A 21807-nucleotide genomic window follows, 5' to 3' on the forward strand; every position below is an offset into this window, starting at 1 on the left:
CACTTTCAAGCTTAGACAAAATCTTGCATATGGGCAGAAAAACGAGTGTATGAAAGTTATATTTTAACATTATTACACAAACCAAGGTTACTACATTTTCTTCAATGATTACTTTTTTTATTGGTCTGAAATCTAAATGCCTGGCAACTTCATAATATATCATGCACCCAGAGCTTTTGCTGGATCAGCAAAGAGCTTCTGCTGCATTTTCTCTCTGGCTTCTTGCTTAGGAGAAAGACATTTTCTTATTTTACTAGCTTATCCTTCAGTTCATGTTACAAAGCATATTTTAATTAGGCAACAATAATTTTGATTATGCATTAAAGAAAAAACCTAGAGTATTCTCGTAGAGATGTTTAGTGCTCCTGTCAGAATGACATTGTAATGCAGTTTTATTATCTTGCCGAAGTTAAAAGCCCATGTATTTAATAGTTCCCAGAGGATGGGAAAAGTATGGTACATTTGTTCAGTCTCCTTTTTACAAAAAATAGGCAACCATGCTAATTAATTAATGCAGCAGTTGCCTAATGGCTTTAAATATGACTATTTTGTCTACTGGTCTCATGTCTTCTCTATGTTTTCAACCATTTTAAATGCTGCTTGGAATCACTTAAAGTTAAGAATATCAAAGGAATATTTCTCCTTATAATGGTGATAGCTCTTGTCAGAATAGAGAAAAATAAGCTCCAAGAAGTCAGGAACTCATTGCAGGGGAAGGGAGAGGAAAGAACATTATGAAGAGAAGGCATGAGGGAGGGAGGGAGCGCTGGCCAGCTCAGTGCTCCAAGTCTCTCACCAGGCATATGACTGCTACAGTAACTTACTGGGTCTTTTGAACAGTCCCTTTTATCTTCTCATATGTCAGGATCTTTCTCTCTATCTATATAGTCTGCCAACTTGTCCCATAGCAGCCGTTTTGCAAAATGCCAAAGGTGATGTTCCCAAGGATGGTGGGTTGTACCCCTTCTCTGTAGTGGTGCTGGGTGGGTGAAGGGTTGTGGCATCTGTTTGAGACACCCAGACTTGGAGGCTCTGGAGGCCACCAAAGGAGGTGATTACTTTATGCCTCTAGCAGTTTCAGAGCTGCTTCTGATTTCTGGGCTGGGGTAGTCCCCCTCACCGAAGCTTCCAGACACAAGAAAACTCCGGAGTTAGACTTAATCCAGGCAAAACCCTCAAAAACAAGTCTATAATTATTGGGCACCTTACCCAAGCAGGGCCAATCAGCATTCCTCCCCGAGAATTTGGAATGGAATTGAAACTGTCCAGTGATGCTGTAATCAGGAACTCTTTAATCTCATGTTTTCCCACCTTGTGCATAAAGCCAGTTGGAAGCAGGAGGGAACAAAGAAGGAGACAAAGAACAGCAGAGGCAGAAAAGAGAGAGAGAGTTGTGATGGTATTTGAGTTGCGTTTTTCCTGAGATCAAGCTACATACCTACTCTTCCTGCCACCTGATTGTTAATGCTCTTTGAGAAAACATAATATCTTTTTAATGAATTGCCTTTTCCTAAAATGATATGTAAGCTGAGTGTTCGGAATTACTGAACAAAACATATGGGCTTTTGCACACATAGAATACTTCCTCTCTCACAGGTGCGTTTCTGTTTCTCCTTGGGTATATCATATCCTCACCTGCCAAATGCAAGCTGGGAAACCATTCACTGAAGGTGGTAGCGAGCCTATATATTTAAGTGGTTGATTGCCATCAAGAAATATCAGTGCATAATAAGAGAGACTTACCCAGGGTAAAAGTGGAAATACCGAATCTGCCACTGCCTTATGTAGGAAGAGATTAGCAAAAGGAAGTGTTTATCCTCAAGCATCTTTTTTTTTTTTTAAGTGTTCTTTTCAAATTCTTCGGCTGATAATATGTATCCACACATAGGCCAATATATCTGTTTCATTTTATATGACTTAGGAACTCAGACTAGAGTCCAGCAGTCCTAACTTTGGTCGAGCTTTGGCCAGTTCCTAGCTCTGCATTTTTGGCCAAGTTTCTCAATTCCTCAAATCGGTTTTCTCTTTCTATAAAATGGTGTAGCAACAGTACCTATTTTGCTGGGTTGTTCTGTAGGAATTAAATAATTCATATCAAGTGGTTAACATAGTGCATCACATAAAGTAAGAGCCCAATCAGTTGTAGTTGTTATTATAATTCTGAAAAGAACTATAATTATGATTATTAGCACCATCTGCCTGTCCACATCTGGTGGAGATGACAATTCAGTATTTACTAAACCCTCATTAATTATCTGGACAGGGGAGAGTTAGCTAGAAATTCTCACTGCTTCCAATCTTGCTAAAAAGCCCTGGTCCAAATGTGCAGAATCTCACAAAAGTAGGTGAACAGAGGGGCGGGGCAAGATGGCAGACTGGTGAGCTGTATGTTTTAGTTACTCCTCCAGGAAAGTAGGTAAAAAGCCAGGAACTGCGTGGACTGGACACCACAGAGCAATCTGTCTTTGGGCATACTTCATACAACACTCATGAAAACGTGGAACTGCTGAGATCAGCGAAATCTGTAAGTTTTTGCGGCCAGGGGACCCGCGCCCCTCCCTGCCAGGCTCAGTCCCGGGGGAGGAGGGGCTGTCAGCTCCAGGAAGGAGAAGGGAGAATTGCAGTGGCTGCTCTCATCGGAAACTCATTCTACTGATTCAAACTCCAACCATAGATAGACTGAGGCCAGACACCAGAGACTCTGAGAGCAGCCAGCCCAGCAGAGAGGAGACGGGCATAGAAGGAAAACAACACGAGAAGCTCCAAAGTAAAAGCAGAGGATTTTTGGAGTTCTGGTGAACACAGAAAGGGGAAGGGCGGAGATCAAGCCTTGAGGCGCATATGCAAATCCCGAAGCAAGGCTGATCTCTCTGCCCAGGGCACCTTTCCTTAATGGCCCTGGTTGCTTTGTCTATTAGCATTTCAATAACCCATTAGATCTCTGAGGAGGGCCGTTTTTTTTTTTTTTTAAATCCTTTTTGCTTTTTCTAAAACAATTACTCTAAGAAGCTCAATACAGAAAGCTTCAAAGAATTGAAATTTGGGCACGTCAAGTCAAGAGCAGAACTAAGAGAGCTCTGAGACAAAAGGCAATAATCCAGTGGCTGAGAAAATTCACTAAACAACACAACTTCCCAAGAAAAGGGGGGTGTCCGCTCACAGCCACCATCCTGGTGGACAGGAAACACTCCTGCCCATCGCCAGCCCCATAGCCCAGAGCTGCCCCAGACAACCCAGTGTGACGGAAGTGCTTCAAATAACAGGCACACACCACAAAACTGGGCGTGGACATTAGCCTTCCCTGCAACCTCAGCTGAATGTCCCAGAGCTGGGAAGGGGGAGCAGTGTGAATTAACAGAGCCCCATTCAGCCATCATTTGAGCAGACTGGGAGCCTCCCAACACAGCCCAGCAGCCCAGAACTGCCCTGGGGGGACGGCACTCACCTGTGACATAGCACAGTCATCCCTCAACAGAGGACCCGGGGTGCACAGCCTGGAAGAGGGGCCCACTTGCAAGTCTCAGGAGCCATACGCCAATACCAAAGACTTGTGGGTCAGTGGCAGAGACAAACTGTGGCAGGACTGAACTGAAGGATTAGACTATTGCAGTAGCTTTAAAACTCTAGGATCATCAGGGAGATTTGATTGTTAGGGCCACCCCCCCTCCCCGACTGCCCAGAAACACGCCCCACATACAGGGCAGGCAACACCAACTACACACGCAAGCTTGGGACACCAATTGGGCCCCACAAGACTCACTCCCCCACTCACCAAAAAGGCTAAGCAGGGGAGATCTGGCTTGTGGAGAACAGGTGGCTCGTGGACGCCACCTGCTGGTTAGTTAGAGAAAGTGTACTCCACGAAGCTGTAGATCTGATAAATTAGAGATAAGGACTTCAACTGGTCTACAAACCCTAAAAGAACCCTATCAAGGACAGCAAATGCCACGAGGCCAAAAACAACAGAAAATTATAAAGCATATGAAAAAACCAGACGATATGGATAACCCAAGCCCAAGCACCCAAATCAAAAGACCAGAAGAGACACACCTAGAGCAGCTACTCAAAGAACTAAAGATGAACAATGAGACCCTAGTACGGGATATGAAGGAAATCAAGAAGACCCTAGAAGAGCATAAAGAAGACATTGCAAGACTAAATAAAAAAATGGATGATCTTATGGAAATTAAAGAAACTGTTGACCAAATTAAAAAGATTCTGGACACTCATAGTACAAGACTAGAGGAAGTTGAACAACGAATCAGTGACCTGGAAGATGACAGAATGGAAAATGAAAGCATAAAAGAAAGAATGGGGAAAAAAATTGAAAAACTCGAAATGGACCTCAGGGATATGATAGATAATATGAAACGTCCGAATATAAGACTCATTGGTGTCCCAGAAGGGGAAGAAAAGGGTAAAGGTCTAGGAAGAGTATTCAAAGAAATTGTTGGGGAAAACTTCCCAAATCTTCTAAACAACATAAATACACAAATCATAAATGCTCAGCGAACTCCAAATAGAATAAATCCAAAAAAACCCACTCCGAGACATATACTGATCACACTGTCAAACATAGAAGAGAAGGAGCAAGTTCTGAAAGCAGCAAGAGAAAAGCAATTCACCACATACAAAGGAAACAGCATAAGACTAAGTAGTGACTACTCAGCAGCCACCATGGAGGCGAGAAGGCAATGGCACGATATATTTAAAATTCTGAGAGAGAGGAATTTCCAGCCAAGAATACTTTATCCAGCAAAGCTCTCCTTCAAATTTGAGGGAGAGCTTAAATTTTTCACAGACAAAGAAATGCTGAGAGAATTTGCTAACAAGAGACCTGCCCTACTGGAGATACTAAAGGGAGCCCTACAGACAGAGAAACAAAGACAGGACAGAGAGACTTGGAGAAAGGTTCAGTACTAAAGAGATTCGGTATGGGTACAATAAAGGATATTAATAGAGAGAGGGAAAAATATGGCAAACATAATCCAAAGGATAAGATGGCCGATTCAAGAAATGCCTTCACGGTTTTAACGTTGAATGTAAATGGATTAAACTCCCCAATTAAAAGATATAGATTCGCAGAATGGATCAAAAAAAATGAACCATCAATATGTTGCATACAAGAGACTCATCTTAGACACAGGGACACAAAGAAATTGAAAGTGAAAGGATGGAAAAAAATATTTCATGCAAGCTACAGCCAAAAGAAAGCAGGTGTAGCAATATTAATCTCAGATAAATAGACTTCAAATGCAGGGATGTTTTGAGAGACAAAGAAGGCCACTACATACTAATAAAAGGGGCAATTCAGCAAGAAGAAATAACAATCGTAAATGTCTATGCACCCAATCAAGGTGCCACAAAATACATGAGAGAAACATTGGCAAAACTAAAGGAAGCAATTGATGTTTCCACAATAATTGTGGGAGACTTCAACACATCACTCTCTCCTATAGATAGATCAACCAGACAGAAGACCAATAAGGAAATTGAAAACCTAAACAATCTGATAAATGAATTAGATTTAACAGACATCTACAGGACATTACATCCCAAATCACCAGGATACACATACTTTTCTAGTGCTCACGGAACTTTCTCCAGAATAGATCATATGCTGGGACATAAAACAAGCCTCAATAAATTTAAAAAGATTGAAATTATTCAAAGCACATTCTCTGACCACAATGGAATACAATTAGAAGTCAATAACCATCAGAGACTTAGAAAATTCACAAATACCTGGAGGTTAAACAACACACTCCTAAACAATCAGTGGGTTAAAGAAGAAATAGCAAGAGAAATTGCTAAATATATAGAGACGAATGAAAATGAGAACACAACATACCAAAACCTATGGGATGCAGCAAAAGCAGTGCTAAGGGGGAAATTTATAGCACTAAACGCATATATTAAAAAGGAAGAAAGAGCCAAAATCAAAGAACTAATGGATCAACTGAAGAAGCTAGAAAATGAACAGCAAACCAATCCTAAACCAAGTAGAAGAAAAGAAATAACAAGGATTAATGCAGAAATAAATGACATAGAGAACAAAAAAACAATAGAAAGGATAAATATCACCAAAAGTTGGTTCTTTGAGAAGATCAACAAGATTGACAAGCCCCTAGCTAGACTGACAAAATCAAAAAGAGAGAAGACCCATATAAACAAAATAATGAATGAAAAAGGTGACATAACTGCAGATCCTGAAGAAATTAAAAAAATTATAAGAGGATATTATGAACAACTGTATGGCAACAAACTGGATAATGTAGAAGAAATGGACAATTTCCTGGAAACATATGAACAACCTAGACTGACCAGAGAAGAAATAGAAGACCTCAACCAACCCATCACAAGCAAAGAGATCCAATCAGTCATCAAAAATCTTCCCACAAATAAATGCCCAGGGCCAGATGGCTTCACAGGGGAATTCTACCAAACTTTCCAGAAAGAACTGACACCAATCTTACTCAAACTCTTTCAAAACATTGAAAAAAATGGAACACTACCTAACTCATTTTATGAAGCTAACATCAATCTAATACCAAAACCAGGCAAAGATGCTACAAAAAAGGAAAACTACCGGCCAATCTCCCTAATGAATATAGATGCAAAAATCCTCAACAAAATACTTGCAAATCGAATCCAAAGACACATTAAAAAAATCATACACCATGACCAAGTGGGGTTCATTCCAGGCATGCAAGGATGGTTCAACATCAGAAAAACAATCAATGTATTACAACACATTAAAAACTCGAAAGGGAAAAATCAATTGATCATCTCAATAGATGCTGAAAAAGCATTTGACAAAATCCAACATCCCTTTTTGATAAAAACACTTCAAAAGGTAGGAATTGAAGGAAACTTCCTCAACATGATAAAGAGCATATATGAAAAACCCACAGCCAGCATAGTACTCAATGGTGAGAGACTGAAAGCCTTCCCTCTAAGATCAGGAACAAGACAAGGATGCCCGCTGTCACCACTGTTATTCAACATTGTGCTGGAAGTGCTAGCCAGGGCAATCCGGCAAGACAAAGAAATAAAAGGCATCCAAATTGGAAAAGAAGAAGTAAAACTGTCATTGTTTGCAGATGATATGATCTTATATCTAGAAAACCCTGAGAAATCAACGATACACCTACTAGAGCTAATAAACAAATTTAGCAAAGTAGCGGGATACAAAATTAATGCACATAAGTCAGTAATGTTTCTATATGCTAGAAATGAACAAACTGAAGAGACACTCAAGAAAAAGATACCATTTTCAATAGCAACTAAAAAAATCAAGTACCTAGGAATCAACTTAACCAAAGATGTAAAAGACCTATACAAAGAAAACTACATAACTCTACTAAAAGAAATAGAAGGGGACCTTAAAAGATGGAAAAATATTCCATGTTCATGGATAGGAAGGCTAAATGTCATTAAGATGTCAATTCTACCCAAACTCATCTACAGATTCAATGCAATCCCAATCAAAATTCCAACAACCTACTTTGCAGACTTGGAAAAGCTAGTTATCAAATTTATTTGGAAAGGGAAGATGCCTCGAATTGCTAAAGACACTCTAAAAAAGAAAAACGAAGTGGGAGGACTTACACTCCCTGACTTTGAAGCTTATTATAAAGCCACAGTTGCCAAGACAGCATGGTACTGGCACAAAGATAGACATATAGATCAATGGAATCGAATTGAGAATTCAGAGATAGACCCTCAGATCTATGGCCGACTGATCTTTGATAAGGCCCCCAAAGTCACCGAACTGAGCCATAATGGTCTTTTCAACAAATGGGGCTGGGAGAGTTGGATATCCATATCCAAAAGAATGAAAGAGGACCCCTACCTCACCCCCTACACAAAAATTAACTCAAAATGGACCAAAGATCTCAATATAAAAGAAAGTACCATAAAACTCCTAGAAGATAATGTAGGAAAACATCTTCAAGACCTTGTATTAGGAGGCCACTTCCTAGACTTTACACCCAAAGCACAAGCAACAAAAGAGAAAATAGATAAATGGGAACTCCTCAAGCTTAGAAGTTTCTGCACCTCAAAGGAATTTCTCAAAAAGGTAAAGAGGCAGCCAACTCAATGGGAAAAAATTTTTGGAAACCATGTATCTGACAAAAGACTGATATCTTGCATATACAAAGAAATCCTACAACTCAATGACAATAGTACAGACAGCCCAATTATAAAATGGGCAAAAGATATGAAAAGACAGTTCTCTGAAGAGGAAATACAAATGGCCAAGAAACACATGAAAAAATGTTCAGCTTCACTAGCTATTAGAGAGATGCAAATTAAGACCACAATGAGATACCATCTAACACCGGTTAGAATGGCTGCCATTAAACAAACAGGAAACTACAAATGCTGGAGGGGATGTGGAGAAATTGGAACTCTTATTCATTGTTGGTGGGACTGTATAATGGTTCAGCCACTCTGGAAGTCAGTCTGGCAGTTCCTTAGAAAACTAGATATAGAGCTACCATTCGATCCAGCGATTGCACTCCTCGGTATATACCCGGAAGATCGGAAAGCAGTGACACGAACAGATATCTGCACGCCAATGTTCATAGCAGCATTATTCACAATTGCCAAGAGATGGAAACAACCCAAATGTCCTTCAACAGATGAGTGGATAAATAAAATGTGGTATATACACACGATGGAATACTACGCGGCAGTAAGAAGGAACGATCTGGTGAAACATATGACAACATGGATGAACCTTGAGGACATAATGCTGAGCGAAATAAGCCAGGCACAAAAAGAGAAATATTATATGCTACCACTAATGTGAACTTTGAAAAATGTAAAACAAATGGTTTACAATGTAGAATGTAGGGGAACTAGCAGTAGAGAGCAATTAAGGAAGGGGGAACAGTAATCCAGGAAGAACAGATAAGCTATTTAACGTTCTGGGGATGCCCAGAAATGACTATGGTCTGTTAATTTCTGATGGATGTAGTAGGAACAAGTTCACTGAAATGTTGCTATATTATGTAACTTTCTTGGGGTAAAGTAGGAACATGTTGGAAGTTAAGCAGTTATCTTAGGTTAGTTGTCTTTTTCTTACTCCCTTGCTATGGTCTCTTTGAAATGCTCTTTTATTGTATGTTTGTTTTCTTTTTAACTTTTTTTTTCATACAGGTGATTTGAAAAAAGAAGGGAAAGTTAAAAAAAAAAAAAAAAAAAAAGAAAAGAAAAAAGACAAACAAGGGAAAAAAAAAAAAAAAAAAAAAGATGTAGTGCCCCCTTGAGGAGCCTGTGGAGAATGCAGGGGTATTCGCCTACCCCACCTCCATGGTTGCTAACATGACCACAGACATAGGGGACTGGTGGTTTGATGGGTTGAGCCCTCTACCATAAGTTTTACCCTTGGGAAGACGGTTGCTGCAAAGGAGAGGCTAGGCCTCCCTGTATTTGTGCCTAAGAGTCTCCTCCTGAATGCCTCTTTGTTGCTCAGATGTGGCCCTCTCTCTCTGGCTAAGCCAACTTGAAAGGTGAAATCACTGCCCTCCCCCCTACGTGGGATCAGACACCCAGGGAAGTGAATCTCCCTGGCAACGTGGAATATGACTCCCAGGGAGGAATGTAGACCTGGCACCGTGGGACGGAGAACATCTTCTTGACCAAAAGGGGGATGTGAAAGGAAATGAAATAAGCTTCAGTGGCAGAGAGATTCCAAAAGGAGCCGAGAGGTCACTCTGGTGGGCACTCTTATGCACACTTTAGACAACCCTTTTTAGGTTCTAAAGAATTGGGGTAGCTGGTGGTGGATACCTGAAACTATCAAACTACAACCCAGAACCCATGAATCTCGAAGACAGTTGTATAAAAATGTAGCTTATGAGGGGTGACAATGGGATTGGGAAAGCCATAAGGACCAAACACCACTTTGTCTAGTTTATGGATGGATGTGTAGAAAAGTAGGGGAAGGAAACAAACAGACAAAGGTACCCAGTGTTCTTTTTTACTTCAATTGCTCTTTTTCACTCTAATTATTATTCTTGTTATTTTTGTGTGTGTGCTAATGAAGGTGTCGGGGATTGATTTAGGTGATGAATGTACAACTATGTAATGGTACTGTAAACAATCGAAAGTACAATTTGTTTTGTATGACTGCGTGGTATGTGAATATATCTCAATAAAATGATGATTAAAAAAAAAAAAAAAAAAAGTAGGTGAACAAATCCTTGCTTTATGAATGAAATTATCATTCTGATGCTGATTTCTGTTCCAGATAGGGACTGTTGTTGCCAGAACTATAAGAGATTAGGGGTGAATATGGACTGATCCCAAGGTCCCAAGAGCATCCTGTTGTTGTCTTGTTTTTTAAAGTGATTCCTGGTATGGGCTTGTTTCCTGTTATTTCTTCACAGGATTACTGTGGAGTGTCAAGCAAAAGGTCTAATCAATTGAGCCTTTTGTTACCTGAGGTTTCAGATGTCAGTAATTTCAAATTACGTATATGCTGCATTACCCTCAGACTCTTCTCTCTAAGTACACAAGTCTGATACTCTCTTGTGAAATATACAGCTAGAAAATTCTGAAGTGGATCCATCATCAGGAATAATAACTTACGTGAGAGGACCCTCCCAAAAAATGAAATTCAATTTACACTAGTTATTTTCCAATTGAGGGAGTACATATTTATTAGAACATTTGCTTTGGATGAATCTACTATAAATTGATCTTGTAACCCCACTCATCTCCAAAAAATGCATTTAGATACAAAATCATGGTGTATTTCTTTTGTATTTTAACATTTCACAGAAGCCCTAGAGATGATTAGAGCAGTTGTGAATTATTGCTAAGTCAAGCTTGAGAATTTCCATCTTAAATAAACAAATCACAATTCCTGTAAAAATATCTCTAAAAGAGGGTATCATGACCCTAATTTATGTTCCCCCTCAGACTCTTTAGAGTCTACTTTGCTACAACTTGGACCCCTCCAAGTTGCACCTTTTCTTTTTTGCCCACGTCTTGGTGTCTCATCCTCCTTTATGTCAGGCATCTTTCTCAGCAACCACTCGGTGCCGCCCTGCCCTTGCAGCAGCTTTGCCACAGCCTGCCCGTGACACTAGCAGCCACTGCCACTGTGCCTGGCCCTGTCAGTGCTCAGCAGGTCTCTCAGCCCCTGGGCTGCCTCCTCCGTGTTCTGGAACACTGTCCAGACTGCTTTAGTGGACTCCCTTGTCCTTCATCACTCCTGCCCCCACAGGAGCCACAGCAGTTCCAAGGACTGCAGTGCTGTGTCTGGGTCCTACAGCGGGAGAAGGGATGAAAAGGAGATGAAACCATTTCCCAGTGAAGAGTTGTTCTGGGATATGGCATCCCTGCCTACAGCAACAGAGCTGCAAAGTTCTGTCTTTGTCTCTTGGCACCTGTAGCAGCAGTATTCATGAAGGTTCTGGCTCTTTCACTAACTTCTGGACGTAGGTTAAGCTGAATAGCACAACTTGGGAACACAGGGTGGCAGAATTCTCTAGGATGAAGGTTGATCAGTGAGACCTGGAGCTAAGAAGGAGCTGGTGTATAAATGGCTCTCCCTTCTTCCCCATGTATGGTTCTGAGACACGGTGCTACCACAGGGCCTCTCTGGGAGATGTGGGTGACCAAGCAGCCAGCGGTGTTTCCTTGTGAAGTGAAGGCCGGCTTCGTAATGCATTATCTCATATTAGCTTTCTCCCCTTCCCTGCTTCAGTGCTCTTTTGCCCTTGCCGCCCTGGGACTGCAAGAAAGCTTTGCCTCAGTCTCCGTTTTCTAGAGTATCCAAGCTGAAGCAGAGGCTATCACCTGATATTGGAGGTAGTGAGCACCTGGCTCAAATTGAGGAGAAAATACTCATCTTATGAGTATCTGTGAAAAATGTTACAGAAGGAAACCTTTCATCAGGCAGGTGGTTGGGTCAGAAAACCACCAAGAGCCCTTCCAATTCTAATATTCTGTTTCTGTGCAACACTGCACAACATTTTCCTAATTGCTCAGACTAATCTGAGTGGGATTTGTATGAAATATCTTCAAAGAATATTATTCAGCACAGAAGGCATGCTTGGAAAACAACTGCTTGTAGCAATAGAAGGAAACAGTGTTTGGCTGGAAACCCAAACCTAATCCAGGTGAGAAAGCACTGAATTCCCTACAAAAGCAAAGCAAGCAAAGTAAAAGAGAAATTGATGCCCTGTGGCTGTACATGCTATTTTGAGGAGTGATTATGGATTAGGCTGTTTTATCAGAAAGACCTAGACAAATTAGGTATTTTTATTTTTAGTCAATCCTGGCTGAGTTCCAAAATGAATTGCCATATTCCAAGTACATAAATGCCATGGTATAAATTTGCATTTCAACTTCAATTTCTCTACCAACTCAAGCTAGCCAAGAGGTATTGCTAAGTGTTGCTTTATTGTCGACAATTGAAAGATAACTCCCAAGAAGAGGAAGCTGCCGAAATGCACAACTAGGATTTTCCTGGGCTAGGGATGGCAAGAGCTAAAATCCAAGAGATGATAATTATTTGAGTAATTCTGAGAGTATCCTTTCACTCTAACAGGGTGGAGACTGTGGGGAAGGAGTCCAGGTCCGCAGCCTCTCCTGCGTGGTCCACAACGGTTCCATCTCGCACAGAGCTGTGCTTGTAGACGATGCACTGTGTGGGGAAATGTCCTATCAGCGCAGCACCCTGCAGCAGCTGTGTTCTGTGCCTTGCCCAGGTATGCAACATTAATGATGGGGAGTGCTTTCATGTCAGTCCTTTAATATTTGTTTCTAGTAGCTTTATTCTGGAGAAGCTCTACCTCATCACAGCTGAAGTTCTTAATTATCTGGAATTCACTTTTAATTGTGCTTATCACTTAGTTATATCATATACCTACTAATTCCATAGAGGCAGAATATATAAGAGATAAAAGCACTGGACTTGGAGATTTAAGATCTAAGTTACCACTTCAATAACAATACCTGGGAGAGATAGTCTAACCGCTTTGAGCAGTGGTTTCTTCATCTAGAAAGTGTGTTGGTGAGACCGCCCTTACAGCATATTGGCCAGCAAAAATGTTGGCTGAATCTATGCATGGATGGATGCTGGTGATGGCATTGAGAGGTTTGAGAAAGAACTCTGAAAATGGCCGAGTTCTATATGATGTGAAGGTCATTAGTAGTTACATAAAACATATGAATTTGTTTTAATCCTAATAACACAACGTTGCTTATATGGCATAACCTTTATGTAGCTAATATTCTAATAATTTAATGTGTAACATATTCTTATAACTTTGTATAAGAATAACATTCTTATAATTTTGTACAAATATCCATATGCAGAAAGGTATGTGTATGTGTATATACGTATATGTACATGTGTCTGTATTCAGAGCATTAAATATTCTTTGGGCCAAGATACTCCATTTCCATGATCTGCTTCTTCCCTTTTATATCGTTTCTATGAACTTCCATTTTATGATGTTGTTATGCTGAGCCTTAAAAACTGAGCCACTGTAATCTTTACCTCTCCCTTTTAAAAATTTTATTATCATTGGTGGACTCATAGTATTCTCTAAGTATGACTACAATTTGGAGGAGAGCAATGATAATCTAGTTTTTGGCACTATCTTTTTAAAGTAGATTGAACCATAAATTACTTTATCATTCATTGTACTTCCTAATTAGAACAATAGTCAAAATAGAATGTGTAAGTAGTATCTGTTGTATCTAGAGCCTGCCTGTATCACTAGCAGAATCACAAATCTCGGTGAGAATTCTGTCCTCTTCCATGTTGTCGGGTGTCAGTGTCCTTGCTGTTTTTCTCCCCCGTGCTGCACGACCATCCAGGAGACTGCCACTTAACGGAGTGGTCAGAGTGGAGCAAGTGCGAGTTGACCTGCATCGAGGGGAGAAGCTTTGAGACCATGGGTCGCCAGTCTAGGTCAAGAACATTTATAATTCAGGCTTTTGAGAACCAAGACAACTGCCCCCAACAGGTTCTAGAAACACGCCCTTGTACAGGTACCACGAGCACTTTCACATTATTTAGCCCTAATAGATCAGTGCTTATTCTATTTTTATGTGAGATGTACTAGAACTGCTGTCATCTGATTTACTTGCAGGAGGCAAATGTTATCACTACACATGGAAAGCAAGTCTTTGGAACAATAACGAGAGAACTGTATGGTGTCAACGTTCAGATGGCATTAATGTCACAGGTATTTCCACCTGAGACGTGTGTAGGTGCTTCAGTAAGATCTCCAAATGCTGCTGTTTGTGAGAGGAATTAGCTTGCAAACTCTAAGCAGTGGATGAGTGGACTTAGGTGATTTTTATAGCAAATTGTTATTAGACCTTTGCATCTTAGAAACTAAGCAATTCTATGTGAAACCTATAATATACCCAGCAAGTTGAATACAGAAATAAGCTGAACCACAGTGAAATTTCCTTTGAAATGGCAGATGCTATTTTACTAAAATTTTAAGTCATGTATCTTCTCAGTAAAATTATTTTGAAGACATAGCTCAACATATTTATACTCCTGCACTACTGGGTTAATATATCATATTATAAAAAACACACAGAAATTGAAATTTAAAACGTGGATAAGGTAAAATAAAATATTAAAATATATTTTTATTGGTAAAAAACTTTTTTTTGCTATAAATTATAGATGCTTATGTTCATTTACTGGAAAATTAGTATTTGAATAGTTTGCTGATCATTATTATTACTTAATATCTCAATGCACAATATAGACCAAAGGAAAGTTTCCTCATTCGTGGTACAAATGTTCTTCTCAGTAAGTTAAAATTAGAGTTTTAGGTTTTTGTTTGTTTGTTTGTTTGTTTGTTTATGTTTTCTTGTCAGAGCAGATTAAGTTGATCTTGTTTTTACTTACTGTTCCAGCTGTCAGAGCTTATGCTGGGGGTGGGAGAAGTGCTTATAGGAATAGAAGGATTATCAGTTCCACGGTTGTCTTGTTTAGCCATTCTTGTGTTATTAGTATTCCCTTTAATCCGTAGTTTATTTACAATAATCTTTTTAAGCTACTTGTCCACTTTGAGAGTCATGTTGTTTTTAAAACCAGATAGGGAGTAAATCTACCTAACCAGAAACTCAGAAAGCCTTCTACCCTGGTTATTGACACTAACACTCAAATATCAATTTCATACTTACATGTTTATTGTAGATTGTGGGTTTTCTTTTTTATTTGTGTAATGATTATTTATTTTGAAAGTAACACTGTCCCCTACCTGCCTGAGGCCCAAAGCTTTTTTGTAGCTATATAATTAACTATAAGTGGTTGACAATTAAAGCAAAGTAAAGGCTGGAGTCTATAAATGTAACCAATACTATATAAATCCGAGTTAACTACTACCCTTGTAAAGCAAGTCAAATTTATTCCCTAATTGCCTCTAGGCTTTCCCTATGTCTCTCCTTCTACCTTGTCTCCAATATGACAAGTCTAATATATAGATGATTTTCAGATCATAGAGATATACATCATCCCACACTTTTATTGAAAACTTTACTGAGCACCTACAAGTACTGGTCAGATATGTTATGCCCTTCCTGAAGTTTACATATTTCTGCTTAAAAATGTGAGTCTGTGTGTGTGTGTGTGTGTGTGTGTGCATGTGTGTGTGCTATGGCTGATAAACCTTAAAAAATGTTACTGAAGTGTTTGCTGTTGTGCCCCCATGAATTGATGAGTGGCATTTGACATTTGGTTGTTGGAATGAAATTGGCCTAGTTCCTAATTGTAGAAACATAGGTAGAATGAATCTTTAAGAAGATATGTTTTCTGCTCCTGAACTTAAATGGCGATTTCATCAGTTCTGCTACTGATCCTGACATGCATAAACTAACATCAAACATAGCCATATGATAGGATCACACTGCCGATCAGCAGGTATAAAAATACCACTGTCAACATCCCCTTTTAGAAGAGCTTCCCACCTCAAACAGTGAATCCTGGGGTAATCAAGGAAATGGACCTGGGACACACGGTTAGCAGGTGGATTTTTTTTTTTTTTTTTTTTTTTTTTGTCAGGAGGGGGAGTTTATTGAGGGGTAATTTACACATTATAAAATTCATCCCTTTTTGGTGTACAGTGATATGAGTTTGGACAAATGCATACAGTTAGGTAAACATGATCAGAATCAAGATACAGAATATTTTCATCAACCCAGAAAATTCCTTCCCACTCCTTGGTAGTCCACCTTTCCCCCCACCTCCAGCTCCTGACAACCTCTGATCAATTTTTTTTTCCCTATAGATTTGCTTTTCCAGAATATCATGTAAATGGAGCATACAGCATGTGACCTTTTGAATGTGGCCTCTTTCAGCACAAATGCTTTGGAGAGTTGCTCATGTTGTTGCATGTATTAGTAGTTTCTTCCTTTTGCTTGTATCTCATTGTGTGGCTCTATCACATTTATATATCTATTCACCATTGATGGACATCTGTGTGGTCTCTGCTTTTGGGCAATTATGAATAATGCCACTGTAAACATTTGTGTGTAGGTTTTTTGTTTTGTTTTTTTTTTAACAGGGGAATGTATTTTTAATTCAGTTTTCTTGAGATACATTCACAAACCATACAGTCTTCCACAGTGTACAATCAGTTGTTCACAGTACCATCATATAGTTGTGCATTCATCACCGCAATGAATTTTTGAACATTTTCATTACTCCAAAAGCAATAAAAATAAGAACAAAAATAAAAGTAGAAAAGAGCACCCAAAACATCCCATCCCCCCCATTATTCATTTAATTTTTGTCCCCAGTTTTCTACTCATCTGTCTACACACTGGATAAAGGGAGTGTGGGCCACAAGGTTTTCACAATTACACTGTCACACCATGTAAGCTATACAGTTATACAATTGTTATAAAAGAATATTTTTGAAAATCACTTTTTAGGAGTGTCCCACTCCCATTTTTTCCATTTGAAGTATAGGTGTAGAGTTAATATCAAATTATTATGGTTCTTTCTTGTTTAAAAATTCCCCAATTTTATTTTATTTTGTTAATTGATACTATTGTATTCTTATAATCCCATTCACCACTTTTGCTCCTACCCCACCTAATATTTCCAAAATACCTTAAAAGTATATATTCATCCATGAACAATTTTAGTGTTGTGAATGTGTTTTTTGCTTTTCTGTTTTTTGTTTTTTGTTTTTTGTTTTTTTAACGGTTTTATTCACACAGCATACATTTTCTCCTATGTAAACAATCAATGATTCCTGGTGTAATCATATAGTTATGCATTCACCGCTGTACTCTATGAGGACATTTCCGTTTCCGATATTTCTTCTCTTTCTTCAGTTTGCATTTGCAGTGTCCTTCTCCAGTCTATGTACTTCTCCAGAGTTTCAAACAATTCAGAATTGTCCTTTTTTCCATTAATCTCTGGAGAGAAGTTTTCAGTAGCTGTTTACATTGCCCTGTTGATGATGTCACTCTCCACTAGTTTTTTTTTTTTTTCTCACCCATTTTTTTTATTAAATTCAGTTTTATTGAAATACATTCACACAGCATACAATCATCCATTGTATACAATCCACTGTCCACAGTATGATAACATAGTTATGCGTTCATCACCACAATCTATCTCCGAACATTTTCCTTACATCAGAAAGAGCCAGAACAAGAATAAAAAATTAAAGTGAAAAAAGAACTCCCAAATCATCCCCCCATCCCACTCCATTTGTCCTTTAGTTTTTATCCACATTTTTCTACTCATCCATACACTAGATAAAGGGGGTGTGATCCACAAGGTCTTCACAATCACACTGTCACCCCTTGTAAGCTACATTATTATGTAATTGTCCAGACTGCTGGGTTGGAGTTTGGCAGTCCCAGGCATTCACCCCCAGCCACTCCAATACACGAAAACCTAAGAGGTGTTATCTATATAGTGCATAAGAATGTCCACCAGAGTGACCTCTCGACTCCACGTGAAATCTCTCAGCCACTGAAACTATTTCATCTCATTTTGCATCCCCCTTTTGGTCAAGAAGATACCCCCAGTTCCACGACACCGGGTCCACATTCATCCCCGGGAGCCACACTCCGCATTAGCAGGTGGATTTTAAAAATAATTCTGTTTGCAAAGTGACCAGTGCCAGGGGTGGGGAGTGACAGGGGGGACACCAAACCTTTAAAAATGTTTATCAGAGAGAAATCTGCAAATGACTGTGGGATTTCCTTTGTAGGAGGCTGCTCCCCTCAGGCGCGTCCTGCTGCTATTCGGCAGTGTAATCCAGCCTGCAGGAAACCTTTCTCCTACTGTACACAGGTGAGTCATGTGTTGGGGCTTCCCACAAGTGTTTTAATTGCTGAGTTACACACATGCTGTGGGACGTTCCTCTCCGGTCTGCTGTGGCCCACCAGCAGTTCCATGTGCCCACGATACCATCTAGAGGCATTTGCAGGAGTAATCACAGCTATTAAACATTTCTGTACAGAGCCAAGTGTTATGGAAAGCAGTCTTTTTTTTTTTTTTTTAATAAATGTGTCTATAGCCAAATTTATCTTTCAGGCATATGATTTATGTTAGTTCTGTTTACCAATGAGTGTTCACAGTTGATTTATTTCTTCTATTTTTAACCTTCCGTATACCTAAACTGTTTTGAACAATGTTATAAATGCATGTTCATATTTGCTGAATGTTATTTGTTAAAATTGATTATACCTTAATCACTCTAGTGTGAAAAAAATTGATTTCTTCTTTAATAAGTTGAATGTGTGGCTTTGGTTGAATATAAAAATATATATATATATATATATATATATATATATATATATATTTTTCCCCCCCAAAGCAGGAATCTTGCTTCCCTTCCATCTCCCTTCGCTCTCATCTGCCACTGCTCAGGAATTATTGCAAAATGTGTAATGGATTCTAATCATTTGTGCTCAGTGTGCAGTACATATATAATTTTTAAAATTATATATGCAGTACATATATAATTTTTAAAATTATATATTTACTACATATATAATTTTATAAATACATCTCTTAAAGAAACAGGTTTTTTTTTTATAGTGTGCTCATTCCAAACATGTTTTGCTTAAAAATAATTCATACACTCAATCCCATTTTACAGCTCTTCTGTTTCAAGGGGGGTTAAGTTCTTTACCACAGAAAAGCCAGTAACTAGGTTTGCAGAGAGGAGAAGAAAGTAAAGAAGAGAAGATCAGCAACAACTTCATTTGGACTAATGATAGTTGCAAAATTGAATTTGTAGCTGTCCACCACTGGCTGGCTGCCCTCTTTTATAAAGCATACATTACTATTTTCCTTGAATCCTTGGCATATGTGACTGATCACAACTTTTCTCACTTAGGCATGTGTCTTGAAAGGTTGGCTTTAACAGCTGAGCATATAAAACTTGTCTAAATTAGGTCTCTCCATCAAATACTGTGTGATACCTTCAATTAAAACCACTCAGAAATATAATAATTTTCATTATTAGAAGGCTGTTACCTATTTGCTAAACTATGGACAGTTTTAATTTCAGCAAGTGCTTTTCTGACCTTCTTCTTCGTAGAAGTTTGAAATGCCCTGGTTTAGTTTTAGTGTCTACAGCTCCTCACAGTCGTATGTTGGGTCACCAATTGATGACCTAAATAAATCTGACATATTGATAAAGATTGACCCAAGTGACAATGTGAGGCTAGGGCCTGTTCTGAAAATGTCAGACAAATGGTTTTAGGTAAGAAACCCTAAAAGCAAAGTCATAGAGACTCATAATTTTATGCCTACCTTTTTTCTTATTCTTCTCCATTGCCTGTATGTTTGCTGGAGGAAGAACAATTATTTTCAGTTTCACCCAGACACAGATAGGGGTCTTCCTGTATTATATGTCATCTTAGCTTCTCGGTGAGGTTCATTGTACCCAGACAATTAGTAAGGACACATAATCACTGCAGCAACTAAGGATGGGCGTGGCGTGAGCCTCAGGTTACTACAAGGAGAGATTGATTTAGATGGATATTTGACTCATCCATCCTTCTTTTGGATGTGTGACCTTGGTGAAGTCTGTTTTCCTCACCTTTTTCCTTCTGGCCCCTGGGCTGCTCTCCTTTTGTGCAGAACCAAGCATATGAAAACAGAGAGGTGAGGTGGACTAGTTAGTAATCAGTGGTAGAAGGTGGTAGAATCGTTCAGCAGCTGTGACAACAGTGGATCTCAAAGGGCACAAAACTCAGAGAAGATATGTGCATAACCTCTTGCTTTGCTTCTCAGTGTGAAGGGCAGGCTGGAGTGACTGGGCAGGAATCTGAAACAGCAGAGGGGAGAGCAGAGGATCATTTGACTAAATGCCTTAAACGTTTCTATCAGAGAGAAAATGATGTAGTTAATGCTCTCTACTTACAAAGGATTGTGATTTCATATTTGGAAGGTGTCAAAATTAGAAACCTTTAAAAAAATCCTTGACAATTTATTTAAGAGTTGATTTTAGAATTCAGGAAGTTGACCTGTTTATTGGATTTTCATCTCATTGGCAAGTTACTTGCTGAAAACCCTAAATTGCCAGGGTATATCATGCAAATATTAAGTGATTCCTACATTTAAGTTGCTTTTTCTCTTATCTGCACAACTCACTGTGTAACCATAAAAATATTTTTTGTGCTGTAGGGTGGAGTCTGTGGTTGTGAAAAGGGCTATACAGAGATAATGAGATCAAATGGTTTCCTGGATTACTGCATGAAAGTACCTGGCTCAGAGGATAAAAAAGCTGATGTTAAAAACCTTGCTGGTAAAAACAGACCTGTGAATTCAAAAATACATGATATTTTTAAAGGATGGTCTCTTCAACCCCTTGATTCAGGTATGTTTCCGTTATAAGTAAGAAATGCAAATTTTCTCATGGGGATGTTCACTTTGGGACCACTGGATATGATGGAAAGAAGGGAATAAAGGAGAAAAAGAGGAAGGAAGGAAGAGGCAATATGGACTAGTTCCAGGTCTCTCAAATTTGCATATTGCATAATGTATGATCCCTTTAAATGTTAAATGTTCTCATGGATAGTTAAGGATGAGTGTCTAAGAGACAATGAGTTAAGGATGCAAAATATTATCCTTTGAAAATAACTTTTAGTTGCAAATTACCTCTACAAAGGTTTTAGCTTTTGTATCTGTGAACTTTTTAGACAAATGAATGAAAGGTAAAAATTAGAATAAATTCTTAAGGAACTTGAGATACCTGAGAAAATGTCCATGGATTCTAATTTAAGAAATACTATTGGAATGGCAAAAGCATCCGTTTCAGAGACAGACAGATGTGGTTGGCATCATGGCTCAGAATGTACCCGTTTTGTGATTTGTGCAGTTTTGTCACCTCTTCACGTCTCGGTTTCCTTCACCTCTCTGGACCTCAATTTTCTCATCTATGAAATCAGTCTATCGGTACCTCCTGTAAGATCGTCATGGGTATTAATTAGCACAGTGTCAGAAACAGGACTCAGAAATTGGAGGTTCTTCGGATAGGAATCAATATTAATTAGATATTTTCTATGTTCCTTGTAGTTTTGTGCTGGCCATGTTTCATAAATTATCTCATTAGGTCCCTCCCATTTTAGAGACTGATAAACTGAAGTTGACAGTGCAAACTAATTTCGCTGAGGTCACATCACGGCACTAGTGAGTGACAGGGGAAGGCAGGTCGTTAAGGCATTTGCATAGCACTGAAAGTGGACAGAAAGAGAAAGCAAGGTTCTCTGGACCTATTGTACGTACCTCTTCCAGGACATAACGTGTAGGAATGACTGACACAAGTGGCATAACTG

The 21807-nt window shown here is 39.0% G+C and overlaps 1 protein-coding gene across 7 annotated transcripts in view; it reads left to right on the plus strand.

Annotated features, from left to right (window-relative positions):
- The window catches only part of THSD7B (thrombospondin type 1 domain containing 7B), a 952777-nt gene that overhangs the window by 919127 nt on the left and 11843 nt on the right, over positions 1 to 21807 (plus strand). For all 7 annotated transcript variants that reach the window (XM_037848906.1, XM_037848908.1, XM_037848910.1 and 4 more), the window contains 5 exons: positions 12572 to 12731; positions 13849 to 14022; positions 14124 to 14219; positions 18228 to 18310; positions 20657 to 20849. In XM_037848906.1, coding sequence (XP_037704834.1) covers positions 12572 to 12731; positions 13849 to 14022; positions 14124 to 14219; positions 18228 to 18310; positions 20657 to 20849 — 706 coding nt within the window. The remainder of the gene's footprint in view (positions 1 to 12571; positions 12732 to 13848; positions 14023 to 14123; positions 14220 to 18227; positions 18311 to 20656; positions 20850 to 21807) is intronic.

This window comes from Choloepus didactylus, chromosome 9, assembly GCF_015220235.1.
Source record: "Choloepus didactylus isolate mChoDid1 chromosome 9, mChoDid1.pri, whole genome shotgun sequence".
Classification (NCBI taxonomy): domain Eukaryota; kingdom Metazoa; phylum Chordata; class Mammalia; order Pilosa; family Megalonychidae; genus Choloepus; species Choloepus didactylus.